This window comes from Salvelinus sp. IW2-2015, linkage group LG30, assembly GCF_002910315.2.
Source record: "Salvelinus sp. IW2-2015 linkage group LG30, ASM291031v2, whole genome shotgun sequence".
NCBI classification, from domain to species: domain Eukaryota; kingdom Metazoa; phylum Chordata; class Actinopteri; order Salmoniformes; family Salmonidae; genus Salvelinus; species Salvelinus sp. IW2-2015.
The window spans coordinates 21,409,604-21,428,240 of record NC_036869.1 but is presented as its reverse complement, the minus strand read 5'-3'; the positions used below and the strand labels follow the sequence as shown (position 1 = coordinate 21,428,240).

Genomic DNA, 18,637 nt, shown 5'->3' with positions numbered 1-18,637 from the left:
AGATCATATTTTCTTAACATGAAATGCATTATGAAATAATGATGTTATAATGATGTTTTARCTTTTTAATGGAAATTTCAAAGCCAAAAATAGTGACGATTAAATTGCCAAAACATTGAAAATATTCCATTGTCTCTGTCAGGTACACATTGAGTACACATCAAGAGAAAAATAGGAAATGACTATGAAATAATACAATATTTCAGTTATTATTTTTCATGCCTTAAAGTAGTCATCTAATTTCTGTTCAGGCAGTAGCAGTCAGCCAGCCAGGCCATMTAACATTACGTCTTCCCCATTCTGTACTGTCTTAAGTCATCCTATTTAGCTAGCCTGCCTAAGTATGCTGCAGAGCTGTCTGAAAAYAATATTTTACTCGTTCTACAAAGTAGATAAGGCATACTTTCAAAAACTGTCTCTGTCCCTCTCATCGTTGTGAACATTYCTCTCTCATGCAGTCTGTGTGTATATAACCAAATGTAGCAGGCGTAAACTTTTAACTGTCCAGAGATCTGTATATAATGACGATATGCTCATGTCTCCGCCCTAACAAGGGAAATAGTTGTCCCAAAGACGGGAAGGTAGGTGACAAGCTTAGATCCAAAATAAGTACATAGAAATGTATTGGGCTTATTTTGGACATATTTTGGCAAGAGTGAAACTTCTCACTTCGCCTCTTCCTCTGATTTGATCAATGACAACTAAGACTCAGCGTCACAGTGTTCTTGACTTGATTCCTCTCGTGAATGATTTGCAGTGGTGGAAAAGGTACCCAATTGTCATACTTGAGTAAAAGTAAAGATACCTTAATAGAAAATGACTCAAGTAAAAGTGAAAGTCACCCAGTACAATACTACTTGAGTAAAAGTATTTGGTTTTAAATATACKTAGGTATCAAAAGTAAATGTAATTGCTAAAATACACTTAAGTATCAAAAGTAAATGTATAAATCATTTCAAATTCCTTATATAAAGCAAACCAGACAGCATMATTTTCTTGTTTTTTTAAAACTTACGGATAGCCAGGGGCATGCTCCAACAGTCCGAAATAATTTACAAACAAAGATGTGTTTAGTGAGTCCGCCAGATCAGAGGCAGTAGAGATGACAAGAGATGTTCTCTTGATAAGTGTGTGAATTAAACCATTTTCCTGTTGTGCTATGCATTCAAAATGTAACGAGTACTTTTGGGTGTCAGGTAAAATGTATGGAGTAAAAAGTACATCATTTTCTTTAGGAATGTAGTGAAGTAAAAGTTGTCAAAAATATAAATAGTAAAGTACAAATACCCACAAAAACTACTTAAATAGTACTTTCAAGTATTTTTACTTAAGTACTCTACACCACTGATGATTTGATTTGCCTCTAGAGAAACAGGGCGTTGGGCTCACGCCCCCGGACTTTGGTCCGAACTTCAGCTTGCCTCCAGAAAAAATGCTGTGTGCCCGAACAACTGAAAAAACCCTCACAGAATTCAACCGAAACGTCAGAAAATGTCGTCAAAATATAGGCATAAACTCTACCGAAATGTTTCGGTTGGGATGCCTTAACTGACCTTTGATCTGGGAGCAGACAGAGATCTGGTCTTCTTGGTGTGACTGACATCAGGCCAGTCCTCAGCATCCCTCCTCAGGGCATCACCACCAGATCCATTGGTCTCAGCAGCACTGGAGAACACACAAATACAACCTGATTAGGTGTGCTTGCTGAAGGCAAAGCACAACTCTAGATTTCTTACATACTTATTATTATTATTCCACTTGCTCTAGCGCTTCAACCTCTTGAGCTATTAACACTAAACCACCTTTAGAATGTGCAGACTGACCATATTCAGGTTGCTTGAGAAAATATACTTTATAAAGTACCAGTCAACAGTTTGAACACACCTGTACTCATTCAAGGGTTTTTCTGAATTTTTTACTATTTTCTACATTATAGAWTAATAGTGAAGACATCAAAACTATGAAATAACACATATGGAATCATGCAGTAACCAAAAAAGTGTTAAATATATTTATATTTGAGATTCTTCAAAGTAGCCACCSTTTGCCTTGATGACAGCTTTGCACACTCTTGGCCTTCTCTCAACCAGCTTCAGCTGGAATGCTTTTCCAACAGTCTTGAAGGAGTTCCCACATATGCTGAGCACTTGTTGGCTGCTTTTCCATCACTCTGCGGCCCAAATCATCCCAAACCATCTCAATTTGGTTGAAGTCGGGTGTTTGTGGAGGCCAGGTCATCTGACCTCCACMAGCTATGGGCGGAGTTAGAAAGTTGGCTGTCAGAAGTATTACAATGGAAATGTACTTTTAATCCGTTTGTCTGCATATATCAAGACATRGCATATGAGGGTGCAGTGAGATACCTGATGGGTTGGACGATACCTTTCTCGTTAATCATCTTAAAAACATATAGTATATTTAAAAGCTGGAAATCAACCAATCYTCAGTCGTTAACKCAATGGAAAGGTCAAATGCWTTATTATCTAAAAATAGAAAGTGTGTGGACGACAGAGAGAAACAAAATGGTGCAGTTTAAGGCCATGGGGGTGTGTGCTWGTGGGTCTGGGCATGTGTGATGTAGTTGATGTTTGTATGTTGTTGTCATTTGTATGTGTATGTTTTGTATTGTTTATAAAAGATCAAATTAAATATACAGTATATAAAAAAAATATGATCTCTGTTACAATAGACAGACATCGACAATGTCATGATGAAGTATTGCATGTAAAGCAGGGGTGTCAAAGTCAAATGGACGGAGGGCCAAATAAAAATTTAGCTACAAGCCGAGGGCCGGACTGTTCGAATGTTCATTGAAAAATTTTTAAATGACGCATATAGTCTAGTGAACCTAATTGAACCTACTGAAACCTAACAAATATATTCCAATATGATCAGATAATAAAAGCAATATTTTCTTATGGCTCTGTCAGTAATCTTTAATTTTCAACAGACACAAAAGACAAATTTCCTTTATATAAAAATCCCCATAACATGAACATTAAATGAAAGAAACCGGTATTCAAGCACCATCAGTAGCCTATATTTTTATTTAGCAAAAGTGGGCTAAATTACTTCAAAGAAAAAAAAAACATAATAGCCATTTCTATCATCCACTCAACTGAAATATTTTTAAAATATAATTGATGAAATACAATAAATAAAGTGCAAAATCTATGAAGCAGCCTGGCCTTGTGATTTGGCTTTTGAACAGAGCCTGTCGAGATTTGAGGCCTCGTTTTAATTCCTCTGCCTTTGTAGCCTTTGTTCCATGTCCATATTCTTTTTTTGTCCGCGTGTTTCGTTTCATAATGTCGTCTCAGATTATAACTCTTTCAGTACCGCTACACTTCTCCACACAGAAGACACACAGGTTTTCCAGCTTCCTCCGTGAACATATACTCCGACTCCCACCTTGTTTGAACCCCCGTTCTCAGTGTCCACCTTCCGTTTTGCCATTTTTGATGGTATCTGAAAGTTAATTTACTGTGATGCTGACGACTGTGCCAATAATATTGAAATGAAGCACCTACTGCTCGGTGCGTCACCGTTGCATTGTGGGGAAATGTAGTATTGGTGCGTGTAAAAGATCTGCGGGCTGCCGGCTTGCTGCGGTCTGCGGGCCGGTTCTAATAATAAATCAAGATCATCCCAGGGGCCGTAAAAACCTTCTCGCGGGCCGGATGTGGCCGCGGGCCTTGACTCTGACATATGTGATGTAAAGGGAGTGAAGTTGAATGAGTGGCAGATGATCCATTGGAGTGATCCAATTCCAAATTCCATATTTTCACCTCAAGGGTGTTGAAAAAGCAGTCGGGTGTTTGTGGAGGCCAGATCATCTGGCTCCACAAGCTATGGGCGGAGTTAGAAAGTTGTCATTCCTCTCTAAAATACAGTATACATTTGCTGTTTAGGAGAGACTGTCGAGCGCTATAAAATCAGACAGTTTCAATGTCTTCTACACACACAAACAACTACAAACAAACCCCATCGCCTCACTTTCAAGTTTCTACTGTGTCATCTGCAGTGCTTGGCCTGTCAATCATTCTGTCCATCCATCATACACAGAGAAGACGAGCATGGTGTTTCTCTGGCTCAGGGGAGAGTGCTGATGCATGTAGACGGGTCAGTCATCTTCCAAGATCCTTCCCTGGCGACATGTATTACCTGACAGAAGCACAATCCTTGCTTGTGTGGGCTTCATAAAGACTTCATATAAAGGCCTAGACCGACATCTTCCTATCTAAGACATGATTTGGCTGCTGTTCAACTGGGCACACCTAAAGAGCAGGTGACAGGTGCACAGGCAGATAGAGGAGAAAGTGAGGAGCGCCTCAGTGCAACTAGACAGGATGCTTTAAGAGTTCAGGATTTGCATAGAGGATATTGGTTCACAGCCAGCCAAGCCACCCAGTTTCCCTATTCAAATGATTTAATATACTGTAAGGCTCACCTTAAGGATTCAGACTATTCTTCACATTCTATTTGGGATTTTAAAGTTCTGCTCAAACGATGTGTTATGCCAACCTTAATCGTTAATAGAATCACATGCAACAGTTTATAGCCTAATTAAGGTTGACAACAAACTATACTAAGCAAAAATCTTTGAAATGTTGCATGTTCCGTTTATACATCTCCCTCATGCTACCACTAGAGTGAAAGACCACCAGCATTCAAAAAGTGACCAAAACATCAGCCAGGAGCACATAGGAATGAGAAGTGTGTCTGTTGGTCACCACCTGCAGAACCACTCCTTTATTGGGGTGTCTTGCTAATTGCCTAAATTTCCACTTTTGTCTATTCCATTTGCACAACAGCAGTAATGTGATTGTGCATCAGTGTTGCTTCCTAAGTGGAGCAGTTTGATTTACAGAAGTGTGATTGACTTGGAGTTACATTGTTTGTTTAAGTGTTCCCTTTATTTTTTTAGCAGTGTATTTTTGTTCAGTGTGTAGTAAGCGAAAATATAAACGCAACATGTWAAGTGTTGGTCCCATGTTTCATGAGCTGAAATAAAAGATCCCAGAAATGTTCAATATGCACAAAAAGTGTATTTCTCACGAATTTTGTGCACACATTTATTTACATTCCTGTTAGTGAGCATTTCTCCTTAGCCAAGATAATCCATCCACCTGACAGTTGTAGCATATCAAGAAGCTGATTAAACAGCATGATCATTACACAGGTGCACCTTGTGCTAGGGACAATAAAAGACAACTCTCAAATTTGTCACACAACACAATGCCACAGATGTCTCAAGTTGAGGGAGCGTGCAATTGACATGCTGACTGCAGGAATGTCGACCAGAGCTGTTGCCAGAGAATTGAATGTTMATTTCTCTACCAACGTCATTTTAGATAATTTGGCAGTACGTCCAAACAGCCTCACAACCTCAGACTAGATGTAACCACGCCAGCCCAGGACATCCACATCTGGCTTCTTCACTTGCAGGATGGTCTGAGACGAGCCACCCGGAAAGCTGATGAAACTTTGGGTTTGCACAACCGAAGAATTTCTGCAAACTGTCAGAAACCGTCTCAGGGAAGCTCATCTGCGTGCTCTTCGTCTTCACCATGGTCTTGACCTGACTGCAGTTTGGCATCGTAACTGACTTCAGTGGGCAAATGCTCACCTTCTATGGYCACTGAAGTGTGATCTTCAAGGAGGAATCCTGGTTTCAACTGTACTGTACAAGGCAGTTTGCTGATGTCAATGTTGTGAACAGAGTGCCCCATGGTGGCGGTGGGGTTATGGTATGGGCAGGCATAACCTACGGACAACGGACACAATTGCATTTTATCAATGGCAATTTGAACGTACCAGAGATGCCATGATGAGATCCCGAGGCCCATTGTCGTGTCATTCATCCGCCGCCATCACCTCATGTTTCAGCATGATAATGCACGGCTACGTCGCAAGGATCTGTACACAATTCCTGGAAGCTGAAAATGTCCCAGTTCTTCCATGGCCTGCATACTCACCAGACATGTCAGCCATTGAGCATGTTTGTGATGCCTTGGATCAATGTATATGACCKCCTGTTCCAGTTCCCGCCAATATCCAGCAACTTTGCATTCCACAGGCCACAATCAMCAGCCTGATCAACTCTATGCGAAGGAGATGTGTCGCGCTTGCATGATGCAAATTGTGGTCGCACCAGACACTGACTGGTTTGTGATCCACGTCCCTACCTTTTACAGTATCTGTGACCAACAGATGCATATCTGTATTTCCAGTCATGTGAAATCCATAGATTAGGGACTAATGMATTTCTTTTAATTGACTGATTTCCTTATGTGTAACATCTTTTAAATTGTTGCATGTTGTTTTTACATTTCTGTTCAGTGTAGTAGTAGGGAGGGAGACTGGTATTGACACACGTGTGCAAGCATGCATGTATAATGTGAAGTTCTGTTGGAGTCTAGGAAGTTTCACCCAGAGCCTGAGGGGTGAAACATACCTGTGTACACATCCTTCACATAGCTCCTAGTAACTGTGTACAGTATGTGAGATAACCTTGCCACACTTTGGTAAAAGTAGACCTTATTGAAAAAGATCTATTCGACTCAGTCTGTTTAACTCAAATGTTGGGMGGTGCTATAAAACATGAGAATTCTACTGAGTTAACTGCTATTATCTCTTGCTGATATGCCTTAATTGCAGGTAAACAAACTCTTATTTACACACCTCCCAGTAAACCAGTAAGGTCTGTTGACGGAAGCGTCGTTTCGAGATCCGGAAAACACATTGTGGAGYATACAAGAATGCTTAGTGTACTGGGGTCAGTGAGTTGACATGACAGTTGGGATCAATAGTCAAATGGCTAAACGTGAACAATAGAAGRCAACGTAACATTCAGAGATGGGAGAAGGTACTGGGTCAGAAATATGAAGCACATATTGTTTTCACTATTGATTTAGCTACCATTGTAGAACTATGAAGAGGAAAGCGTGGACATTGGTGGGAAAAGTACCCAATTTCTCTTCGTGCCCCTTCTCTAAGGCATAAATATGTCCATAGACAGTCCTCCTTTGATACAGATAATGTAGCGACAATTCTGGCTAGACAGATGGCTGTGAAGAAGCTAAGCTATGCACAAGGACAGAATGGAGTGGGACGTGTCTCAAATGTGTCAAGACAAATTAGATTTTTAAATTGTGAAAAAGGGTTATGCTGATGCCAGGTTGCCTCTTGTCACACAACTGCTCTGAGCACGACGTGATAAGTTCAGTTAACACTCCACACTGGATTTTTAGACTAAACGGCATGAGGTGCTCTATATTTGGAAGTATCTTTACCTGTGTGGTTTTGGCAATGCTGACTGGATATTGTAATGGTATTTTATGTCGTTTTGAGTCTCACATTTGGGATTAATGTCCTTTTTTTTTTATGTCATGGAGACATGTGTACTTAAAACCTTTCCCCTTCACCACTCCCCATTGAAGAGATAAYGGTGGTTTCACTAGAAGGGGTTATGGGTTATGTGTAGATAATCCTCGAAGAAAACCAATGGTCCAGACCTCATGCCTCTATCATAATCCGCTCAAAAGTTATTGGAGTTCTGTTGGAGTCTAGGAAGTTTCACCCAGAAGTTTCACCCTCCTATCTTTGTAGGAAGGCCAAAATTCGGGTGACTAAATTCAGCTCATTGTCATGCTACTTTTGCGACACACGGAAACAACTTTGAAGACAACGACCACGAAATGCTAAATCTTCAAAAGTTGTTCAGAGAGACCTGCACTGCTATGTCAACAGGGCTCTGTGCTTATTAATGGATATATTAGGTTACAAAATCKGACTTTTTGGATATAATGTTAATGATATGTTAGAGAAAGACCCCACTGAACGATTCAGAACATGAATACTCATATTTGTCTTGGTAAAATAGATTTTATAACATAAGGAAGTTATTTATCACCAAAGCCTATATTAAATAGTCAAACATGGCAACTACCCTTGATACCCTGGAATTGACAAACACCACCAAAACAAACACTGCCTAAACCTCAACTCCATTGGTATCCTGGTTTGGCCCTCCTGCCTTTGAATGAACTCTTCTATGAAAAGGAGATGTTTACTCTTGCTGTTGATCCAGGCACTGAGGTGTATAGTTGGCACTGTTCAAATAAGGCGACCTGGTGTATTGGTGCCAATAAGAACAGATGTCAACCGCCGCTTTCTAAAACGACAAACCACTTGATTGTTGTGTAATGTGCTATGCCSCTCATTCACCTGTTTGTTCATATTCAACTTTGCCACTAAATAAGGGTCAAAGTTTCATCACCACATAGCATACCTAAATAAAGCCATTGAGAACATAAATGTGTGTAAATACTGCATGTTTGGGCTACCCYCAGATGAGCATGCAAAGTGGATGGTTTGAACCAGTAGCTCTGCATCCTGTCTAGCGTGTTGTGTATGGTTTAACACCACATGGACTGGACCTCTTGTGAGTTTGCTGGTTCTGAATCACCCCACCACCTTCGCAGCATTGCAGCTGAGGATTCGCAACTGTTGGGGGAACTATCAATATGATAGTCCAACTGAATGAAAGAAAAAAAAGTTAATCAAATAGTTATCCACAGACTAACAATGATGTTGTTGCCTTAATGTCTGGTGCTTTAATGTCTGGGGCCAAGGAGGGACAATTTTGAATGGCAGGTCATGGTGAACAAATATGAAAGGTGATATGACAGGTATCATATCATTGGGAGGATTCCTATAATATCTACACAATATACTACATCTACACATGATAATAGGGACCACACCAATCGTAAATTGGATATTTTAGGACTCCAATTATCAACTGACCCCACATAACCAGGGATCCAGACTGCAACCATAGTCGAATTTTGCAACCCTTTGACTTGGTTGTGAGGGTAAAATTTTACTGGTGCGATCTGCACATTCTACCTCAATCAAAATGTCCTACTTTTTGAATTATCCTCAAGATTCCTGTAATAAAAAAGTGTCTGCACTGCCGCCATGCCTGTTTCGCTGGGGCCGGCTGCTGGAATTAACGAGCCTCTCTCTCTCTCGCCCCGGAAAAAAAAAACACTCTCCCTCCCGTGGCTGATGGCTCCCGCCCACGTCTCTCAAGCAGGCAGCACAGGTCCCCCTGTTGACTTTCTCTCAGCACACTATCAATGCATGTGGCTTTCCACATGTTTTCTGTATTTTCCTATTMGTTTGTGTGTCTTGCTCTCTGCAAAACACTAGTTAGTCGTTCTAAGGAAGCTGGCATGTGTAACGCTAATCGCTAACTAGCTAGCTAGCTGGCCAGCTCAATGCCATTTACCTAATGCACTGAGCTAGAGCAAAGCAAACGTTAACTCTAATGGATCCCACATACCAGTACAATTATAAAACGTTTGCGTGCCGGGGGTACTTAGCACCTCTGAACAGAGTGTCAACAGTCAATCTCTTTTGTGTTCGACCACACCGACATTGAAGCCATCAGCCTTGTTAAAATACAACTCTAAATTGCAACTCTAAATTGGCAGTAGAGTTGCATTCTTAAGATTAGTTTGGCAATGCTATTCTCTCTGTATTTTGCTTTGAAGCTTTCCGATGTTGGCTAACTAGCTAGCTAATGGGGCTAATGTTGCTTTTGTTGTAGAAAGCCCTTGTTGATACTAGCCAGATGGCCACAGCAAGATGACGAAGAAACAATTTAATTCACTCTCCATAATCCCATAGTGCCAGCCCATAGACAGTTTTATTTAGCTCGCTTGCTAACGTTAGCTAAACCGTTAGCGTGTCATTCGCTACCTAGCACAACACTTTTTTCCTTTTTGCTGTCACTCCTGTCAGCCCCACATGGAGATTTGTGCTCTATTATTGGCTCAAAGCCAAGTTATCGGCCACTGAGGACCATTGCGATTCTACAAGTAGAAACGTCTGGTTTGTCGGTACGCAGCAGGWACGTATTTTGTTCTAGCAAGAGAAGGAACAGCCTCCTACTGTGATACTTAAGTACTTATCGACAATCAGATTGTCAATATGCTTCATGCTTAATTAGGGTTGCACATTTTGGGGAATATTCAGAGGTGGAAACTTTCCCTGGGAATTAACGAAACTATTTAGTTACGAATTGAACTTGAATTAAATGAGTTGACTCTTCACATGGGATGATTTCACTGAACAACAAAAGAAAGGGAATATTGAATGATCCATCGCATCTACCAAAAACATTTTCAACATACATCTGTAAAATGATAGTCTAGAAACTAAAGCTTTGGTTGTCTTCCTCTCAGGCTTCCATGTCTTCTCCCAGGACCTCCTCAATGTCTACCTCTTGAACATCAGACTCTGAGGCCTCATCTTCACTGTCACTTTYCAACCTTGTTGAGGATGGCTCGTTGTCAGGCTCAAAAAGCCTCAAATTTGCCCTGATGGCCACCAATTTTTCAACCCTTGTATTGGTCAGCCTGTTGCSTACTTTGCTGTGTGTGTTCCCAAACAAGGACCAGTTGCGCTCTGAGGTGGCTGATATTGGTGGGATTTGGAGGCAACAGGGGAAAGAGCCTCAGATCCACAAAGTCCCTTCCACCAGGTGGCTGATGAGATATGTTGGCACGACTGCCATATGGCATCTCCATCCCAAAGCMCTTGCTTGGAAGTGTACTTCGCCAGACTGCCAAGAACCTTGCCCTCATCCAGTCCAAGGTGGCGAGACACAGTAGTGATGACACCATAGGCCTTATTGATCTCTGCACCAGACAAGATGCTCTTGCCAGCATACTTGGGGTCCAACATGTACGCTGCGGCGTGTATGGGTTTCAGGCAGAAGTCTTCACGTTTTTTWATGTATTTCAGAACTGCAGTTTCTTCTGCTTGGAGCAACAGTGAAGTGGGCAGGGCAGTACGGATTTCTTCCCTTACATCTGTAAGCAGAATCTGWACATCAGACAGGATGGCATTGTCTCCCTCAATCCATGCAATGGCTACTACTATAGGTTTCAGGAGTTTCAGGCTGTATACCACTCTCTCTCAAAATACATCACCCAGGAGGATCCTCTTGATGGGGCTGTCCATATCGGGCAGACTGTGATATGGCCATTTCTTGGAGCGACTCCTTCCCCTTCAGGAGACAGTCAAACATGATGACAACACCCCAACGGGTGTTGCTGGGCAGCTTCAATGTGGTGCTCTTATTCTTMTCACTTTGCTTGGTGAGGTAGATTTCTGCTATATCTTGATGACCCTTCACATACCTAACCATTTCCTTGGCTCTATTGTAGAGCGTATCCATTGTTTTCAGTGCCATGATGTCCTTGAGGAGCAGATTCAATGCATGAGCAGCACAGCCAATGGGTGTRATGTGAGGGTAGGACTTCTCCACTTTAGACCAAGCAGCCTTCATGTTCGCAGCATTGTCTGTCACCCGTGCAAATACCTTCCATGGTCCAAGGTCATATATGACTGCCTTCAGCTCATCTGCAATGTAGAGACCGGTGTGTCTGTTGTCCCTTGTGTCTGTGCTCTTGTAGAATACTGGTTGAGGGGTGGAGATTATGTAGTTAATTATTCCTTGCCCAAGGAACTTTCGACCACCCGTCAGAAATGATTGCAATACAGTCTGCTTCTCTATAATTTGCTTGACCTTCACTTGAACTTTGTTGAACTCTGCATCCAGTAAATGAGTAGATAAAGCATGTCTGGTGGAGGGGTGTATGCTGGGCGAAGAACAGTCATAAATCTCTTCCAATACACATKGCCTGYGAGCATCAGAGGTGAACCAGTTGCATACACATCTCGAGCAAGAYATTCATCAGCATTTATCTGACTACGTTCCTCCATTGAGTCAAAAAAACTTCTGATTCCAGGAGGACCAAGAGCTGTTGCTATCGATAAGGTGTCTGATTCAAAATGTTCACCTCAAATAGAAGTAGAGGGACTTTTGTCAGAGGTTGCTTGCTGTGAGCGTTGAGGGAACTTTATGGACATRGCCAGATGATTCTGCATCTTTTTTGCATTCTTCACATATGATTTGGCACAGTATTTGCAAATGTACACAGCTTTTCCTTCAACATTAGCTGYAGTGAAATGTCTCCACACATCAGATAGTGTCCGTGGCATTTTCCTGTAAAGATTAGAAAAAAATTGGTAAAAAAAATTGTTAAGCAGTTAGATTAAACAGCTCCTTTGTAAGATAAATGTTTTAAAATGAAACATGTATGGAAACAGGTGAATTAACATTCCTCAGTTGGCAGGCTCAAGCCCGCTAAAACCCACATGGTACCAAAAACTAACTAGCAGAAATTGTTAACAAGTTAGAAATTATTTAAACACACTTTGCTGTAGGCTACTATTTACTAGTTAACAAAAAATTATGTATGTCATGTAAAATATATTCACCTCACCCAGTATTGTAATCAAAACTTACCAGAAAGCATGTAGTTCTTGGCTCAGACAGTGTAGTAGTGTGGGCTCAATAGCATCTCAATAGTGTGCAAGATCTTGAGAATCAGCTGTATATGTGATGGAAGAGTGCACTGCACATGTGATGGAAGAATGCACTGTACATGCAGTGTTGCAATTCCATTCAATTGGGGATAGTTTAACCAAAATATGCCACAAGACCTAGAATTGCCTTATGTGTATCCCACAAAGAAAGTTAACTGTTATAAGCTAAAATTCCCAAAAAGACCGGGCTAACTTCCCATGGAAAATTTCCGGAAAAATTCCAGAGATTTACCGGAAGGTTTCCGACCTTTGCAACCCTGTGCTTAATAGAGGTTGCAAATTGCATTCTGTGTGGTGTAGATCAGCATGTTGTTTGTGGAACAGTATGTTCTGAATCAGAGAGCCTATTCTGTAATATTTGTCTAAATGTGTAACGGCAGTCTATTTCTTCCTCCTCCTCAGACGAGGAGAGGCGAGRAGGATCGGAGGACCAATGTGCAGAGTGGTAAGTTTCCATGATTTTAATATCCACGAAAACAAGACACAATACAAAATAACAARCGAACTAACCGTAACAGTCCCGTGTGGCACAAACACTGACACAGGAAACAAAACACCCACAAACCAAACGTGAAACCCAGGCTGCCTAAGTATGATTCTCAATCAGGGACAACGATTGACAGCTGCCTCTGATTGAGAATCATACCAGGCCGAACACAAAACCCCAACATAGAAAAACACACATAGACAACCAACCTCAACTCACACCTGACCATACTAAATAAATACAAAACAAGGAAAATAAGGTCAGGAACGTGACAGAACCCCCCCCCCCCTCAAGGTGCGGACTCCGGATGCACCACCTAAAACTCTAGGGAGGGTCTGGGTGGGCGTCTGTCGGTGGCAGCTCTGGCGCGGGACGTGGACCCCACTTCACCATTGTTTTTGTCCACTTCCCTAACCGCCCCCGTGGCCTCTTATGAGTGGCGATCTCGCCGCCGACCTTGGCTGGGGACCCTAGCCATGGGTCCGAATGGACAGGATAGTCGCGCAGCACCGGAGTGCAAGAGCGACTCCGGCAGCACCGGAGTAAAGGCAATTCCGGCATCGCCGGCTTGACAGGCAGCTTGGCAGCTCCCGGCTGACTGACGCTCCGGCAGGTCCTGGCTGACTGACGGCTTCTGGCAGGTCCTGGCTGACTGACAGCTCTGGCAGGTCCTGGCTGACTGACAGCTCTGGCAGGTCCTGGCTGGCTGGCTCTGGCAGGTCCTGGCTGACTGACGGCTCTGGCAGGTCCTGGCGGCATCTGGCGGTCCTGGCTGACTGTCTCTAGCAGCTCCTGGCTGGCTGGCGGCTCTGGCAGCTCCTGGCTGGCTGGCGGCTCTGGCAGTCCTGACTGACGGACGGCTCTAGCGGCTCCTGACTGACGGCTCTATGGCTTCGGAACAGACGGGCGGCTCTGACGGCTCGGGACAGACGGGCGGCTCAGACGGCGCGGGCAGGCAGGCAGCTCAGACGGCGCTGGGCAGGCAGGCAGCTCAGACGGCGCTGGGCAGGCAGGCAGCTCAGACTGCGCCGGTCAGACGGACAGCGCAGGTGGCGCTAGGCAGACAGGCAGTTCAGACGGCGCTGCACAGATGAGAGACTCTGGCTGCGCTGGAGAAGAGGAAGGCTCTGGCAGCGCTGGACAGGCGGGAGCAACTGTAGAGAGAAACCGGAGAGACAGCCTGGTGCGTGGGGCTGCCACCGGAGAACTGGTACGTGGAGGTGGCACCGGATATACCGGACCGTGAAGGAGTACAAGAGCTCTTGAGCACCGAGCCTGCCCAACCTTACCTGGTTGAATGTTCCCCGTAGCCCTGCCAGTGCAGCGAGGTGGAATACCCGCACTGGCTATGCTGGCGAACCGGGGACACCATTCGTAAGGCTGGTGCCATGTACGCCGGCCCGAGGAGACGCACTGGAGACCAGATGTGTTTGAGCCGGCTTCAAGGCACCCATGGCACCCGGCTCGATGCCCAACCCAGCCCGGCCAGTGCGGCGAGGTGGAATAGCCCGCACTGGGCTAAGCATGCGTACTGGGACACTGTGCGCTCCACCGCATATCACGTGCCTGACCAGTACCGACGCCCTCTCACTCCACGGTAAGCACGGGGAGTTGGCTCAGGTCTCCTACCTGGCTTAGCCACACTCCGCGTGTCCCCCCCAAGAAATTTTTGGTCTGACTCTCGGCTCCAACCGTGTCGCCGCGCTGCCTCCTCATACCAGCGCCTCTCTGCCTTCGCTGCCTCCAACTCTGCTTTGGGACGCGATATTCCCTGGCTGAGCCCAGGATCCCTTGCCGTCCAGAATCTCCTCCCAAGTCCATGAGTCCTGTGTCTTCTGCCGCTGTGCTGCTGTCCTTTACCACTCTGCTTGGTCCTTTGGTGGGTGGTGTTTCTGTAACGGCAGTCTATTCTTCCTCCTCCTCGGACGAGGAGAGCGAGAAGGATCGGAGGACCAATGTGCAGAGTGGTAAGTTCCATAATTTTAATATCCACGAAAACAAGACACAATACAAAATAACAAACAAACTAACCGTAACAGTCCCGTGTGGCACAAACACTGACACAGGAACAAACACCCACAAACCAAACGTGAAACCCAGGCTGCCTAAGTATGATTCTCAATCAGGACAACGATTGACAGCTGCCTCTGATTGAGAATCATACCAGGCCGAACACAAAACCCCAACATAGAAAAACACACTAGACAACCAACGCCAACTCACACCCTGACCATACTAAATAAATACAAAACAAGGAAAATAAGGTCAGGAACGTGACAAAATGTAACATCTATTAAAATGTAATTAGGCAGGCAGGCAGCTCAGACTGCGCCGGTCAGACGGACAGCGCAGGTGGCGCTAGGCAGACAGGCAGTTCAGACGGCGCTGCACAGATGAGAGACTCTGGCTGCGCTGGAGAAGAGGAAGGCTCTGGCAGCGCTGGACAGGCGGGAGCAACTGTAGAGAGAAACCGGAGAGACAGCCTGGTGCGTGGGGCTGCCACCGGAGRACTGGTWYGTGGAGGTGGCACCGGATATACCGGACCGTGAAGGAGTACAAGAGCTCTTGAGCACCGAGCCTGCCCAACCTTACCTGGTTGAATGTTCCCCGTAGCCCTGCCAGTGCAGCGAGGTGGAATASCCCGCACTGGGCTATGCTGGCGAACCGGGGACACCATTCGTAAGGCTGGTGCCATGTACGCCGGCCCGAGGAGACGCACTGGAGACCAGATGTGTTGAGCCGGCTTCAWGGCACCCATGGCACCCGGCTCGATGCCCAACCCAGCCCGGCCAGTGCGGCGAGGTGGAATAGCCCGCACTGGGCTAAGCATGCGTACTGGGGACACTGTGCGCTCCACCGCATATCACGGTGCCTGACCAGTACGACGCCCTCTCACTCCACGGTAAGCACGGGGAGTTGGCTCAGGTCTCCTACCTGGCTTAGCCACACTCCGCGTGTGCCCCCCCCCAAGAAATTTTTGGGTCTGACTCTCGGGCATCCAACCGTGTCGCCGCGCTGCCTCCTCATACCAGCGCCTCTCTGCCTTCGCTGCCTCCAACTCTGCTTTGGGACGGCGATATTCCCCTGGCTGAGCCCAGGATCCCTTGCCGTCCAGAATCTCCTCCCAAGTCCATGAGTCCTGTGTCTTCTGCCGCTGCTGCTGCTGTCCTTTACCACTCTGCTTGGTCCTTTGGTGGTGGGTGTTTCTGTAACGGCAGTCTATTTCTTCCTCCTCCTCGGACGAGGAGAGGCGAGAAGGATCGGAGGACCAATGTGCAGAGTGGTAAGTTTCCATAATTTTAATATCCACGAAAACAAGACACAATACAAAATAACAAACAAACTAACCGTAACAGTCCCGTGTGGCACAAACACTGACACAGGAAACAAACACCCACAAACCAAACGTGAAACCCAGGCTGCCTAAGTATGATTCATCAGGACAACGATTGACAGCTGCCTCTGATTGAGAATCATACCAGGCCGAACACAAAACCCAACATAGAAAAACACACATAGACAACCACCCCAACTCACACCCTGACCATACTAAATAAATACAAAACAAGGAAAATAAGGTCAGGAACGTGACAAAATGTAACATCTATTAAAATGTAATTAGGGTCCCCTGGGAAACACTGACCAACACTTCGGTTCCTACCTTGTCATAACCCCTACCTGGCTTTTTCCTTTCTTGTCATGCAAAACACCAACCATAGCATTAGAATAATTATTATTTAGAAGCAACCAGTTGTCCATATTATAGAAAGGAGGGTCTCAGCTTTCTGTAGGTATTTGTTTCTCAATGCTAAATACTGAGCTCAAAACACACTGTTTTACAAATAAATATTTGATATGGATTTAAAATATGGAGCGTGTGAAATGTGCATCGGTCATCGCAAGTGCACTWGGTCTCATTGCAAAGTATTTTTTAGGACATTACATTTATTGATTAATACATTGCTACTAGCAGTAGGTTTTATATGTAGAGTTAGTGACCTAATGTGTTTTGAGCCCTATTTTGAAAGTAGCCTACAATATAACAAAAATAGCCTACTTGTCAACCTTAAATTCATGACAATCACTGGATTATCTTATTTATTGAATTCCAACTGAGTAGTCCCCTTCTTAATAAAGCATTGTGAATGACTTTATAATCACATAATAAGATGATTATTCCCCCCAAAAAATCTGTTGTGTTACACTGCAGAACGACGAAACCTTACCTCTGTTAGAAGTGTACTGGCATTGATACCCAGGGTCGCAAGTTTGACACTAGCTACAGCCAACCACTAAATATTACACATTTTAAAAAGCTACAGCACAAACGGGATAAACCCTGCAGATGTATGCAATGTTATACTCTATATCATGAACCATAATGATAACTATCCAGTCAATTACTGTAGCTAGCAGCAGTAGGTAGCTTATCGGTTAGAGTGTTGTGCCAGTAGGCTAACCGAAAGGTCGTGGCTGAAGACCCAAGCCAACAAGGTGAAAAATCTGTCGTTGTGTCCTTGAACAAGGCACTTAACCCTAAATTGCTTAAGGGGCGCCGTACTACTATGTCGGACCCTGTAMAACAACACGTTTCAATGCACCTATCCGGTGTATGTAACAAAACAATAACATATATTTTTTTAAGCCTAATTGTTCCCACTGTTTAGAGATGCGGGCAACAAATAGAACAAAAGTGTGAATTAATTTCAAGTCATGCACAAAATAAATAAAGTATGCTATTCAAAGTCTGTGGACTTTAGTAGAGCATTATAATGGTAACGTTATCACGACCATTAGTTCAAATTGCAAACTACGACAGGTGTCATTCCACCAAACCAGTATGTTGTTTCAACAAGAAAAGCCTGGAACTATTTCAAGTATTTGGCATAGCCTACCCGACGACTACTTGCTTCTCTTCATMTTTGTTGGGTTTCCTCTTTTTCTTGAATTTGAAGAGTTTAAAAATGTTACGTCCACCGTCATCTTTCTCCACCGAGTCGGTTAAATTGGCTTCGCTTTTAGAAAACAAGCTTTTGAATGACTTTTTGGAACTACTCTTTTTCGCCATCTTTATGTGTATTCCGGACACGAGGTCGAGATCTGGMAAAACACCGAATTGTCACGAATCTTGACATGGAAAACACAAGCTTAGCTGAACCTGCTGACAGCAAGATGACAGCTGATCCTCGCGCTTCACTTTCTCCGGTTCCACGCGCAGTCGCGCACAGGTGAGTGACAACACCGGGAGTCTGTGTATTGAGTGTAGGTTTGACTCCYGGAGTTGTACATCGTTCTGGTGTGTGTATCGACGGAAAGTAACACTATAACAATGTTGCCGACTTCACCCMAAAAATTGTTTCCTGTCAATTAAAGCATATGTATAATCTGTAGGAACCTTTTACCTGTCGTATAGTCAAATGTGTCCCTCACTATCAAATACATGTTTGAATCTAACTTTTGTCTGAACCGCACCATATTGCTGCTCTACCCAATACACAGACTCCCGATGTTGTGGCCCAACGCTAGCCCTTGTGATGCGTTGGCCAAGCATTTTAAGGAAATCCACATACCTGCAGATGCGTAAATCGCTCAAATATAGACACAAGCAGAGCCAGACTATTGATAGACATATTTTCAGACAAATATAACAGCTCATTGATGCTTTTTGGCTAGATAATCTGA

General features: G+C 44.1%; 1 protein-coding gene across 1 annotated transcript in view; it reads right to left on the bottom strand.

Annotated features, from left to right (window-relative positions):
- The window catches only part of LOC111955146 (serine-rich adhesin for platelets-like), a 90,253-nt gene extending 72,106 nt beyond the window's left edge, over positions 1–18,147 (bottom strand). Inside the window, exons 1-2 of the mRNA XM_023975246.2 lie at positions 17,851–18,147; positions 1,554–1,665 (exon numbers count right to left, since the gene is read on the bottom strand). Coding sequence (XP_023831014.1) covers positions 1,554–1,665; positions 17,851–18,023 — 285 coding nt within the window. The 5' untranslated portion in view covers positions 18,024–18,147. The remainder of the gene's footprint in view (positions 1–1,553; positions 1,666–17,850) is intronic.
- Between the last annotated feature and the right edge of the window lie 490 nt (positions 18,148–18,637).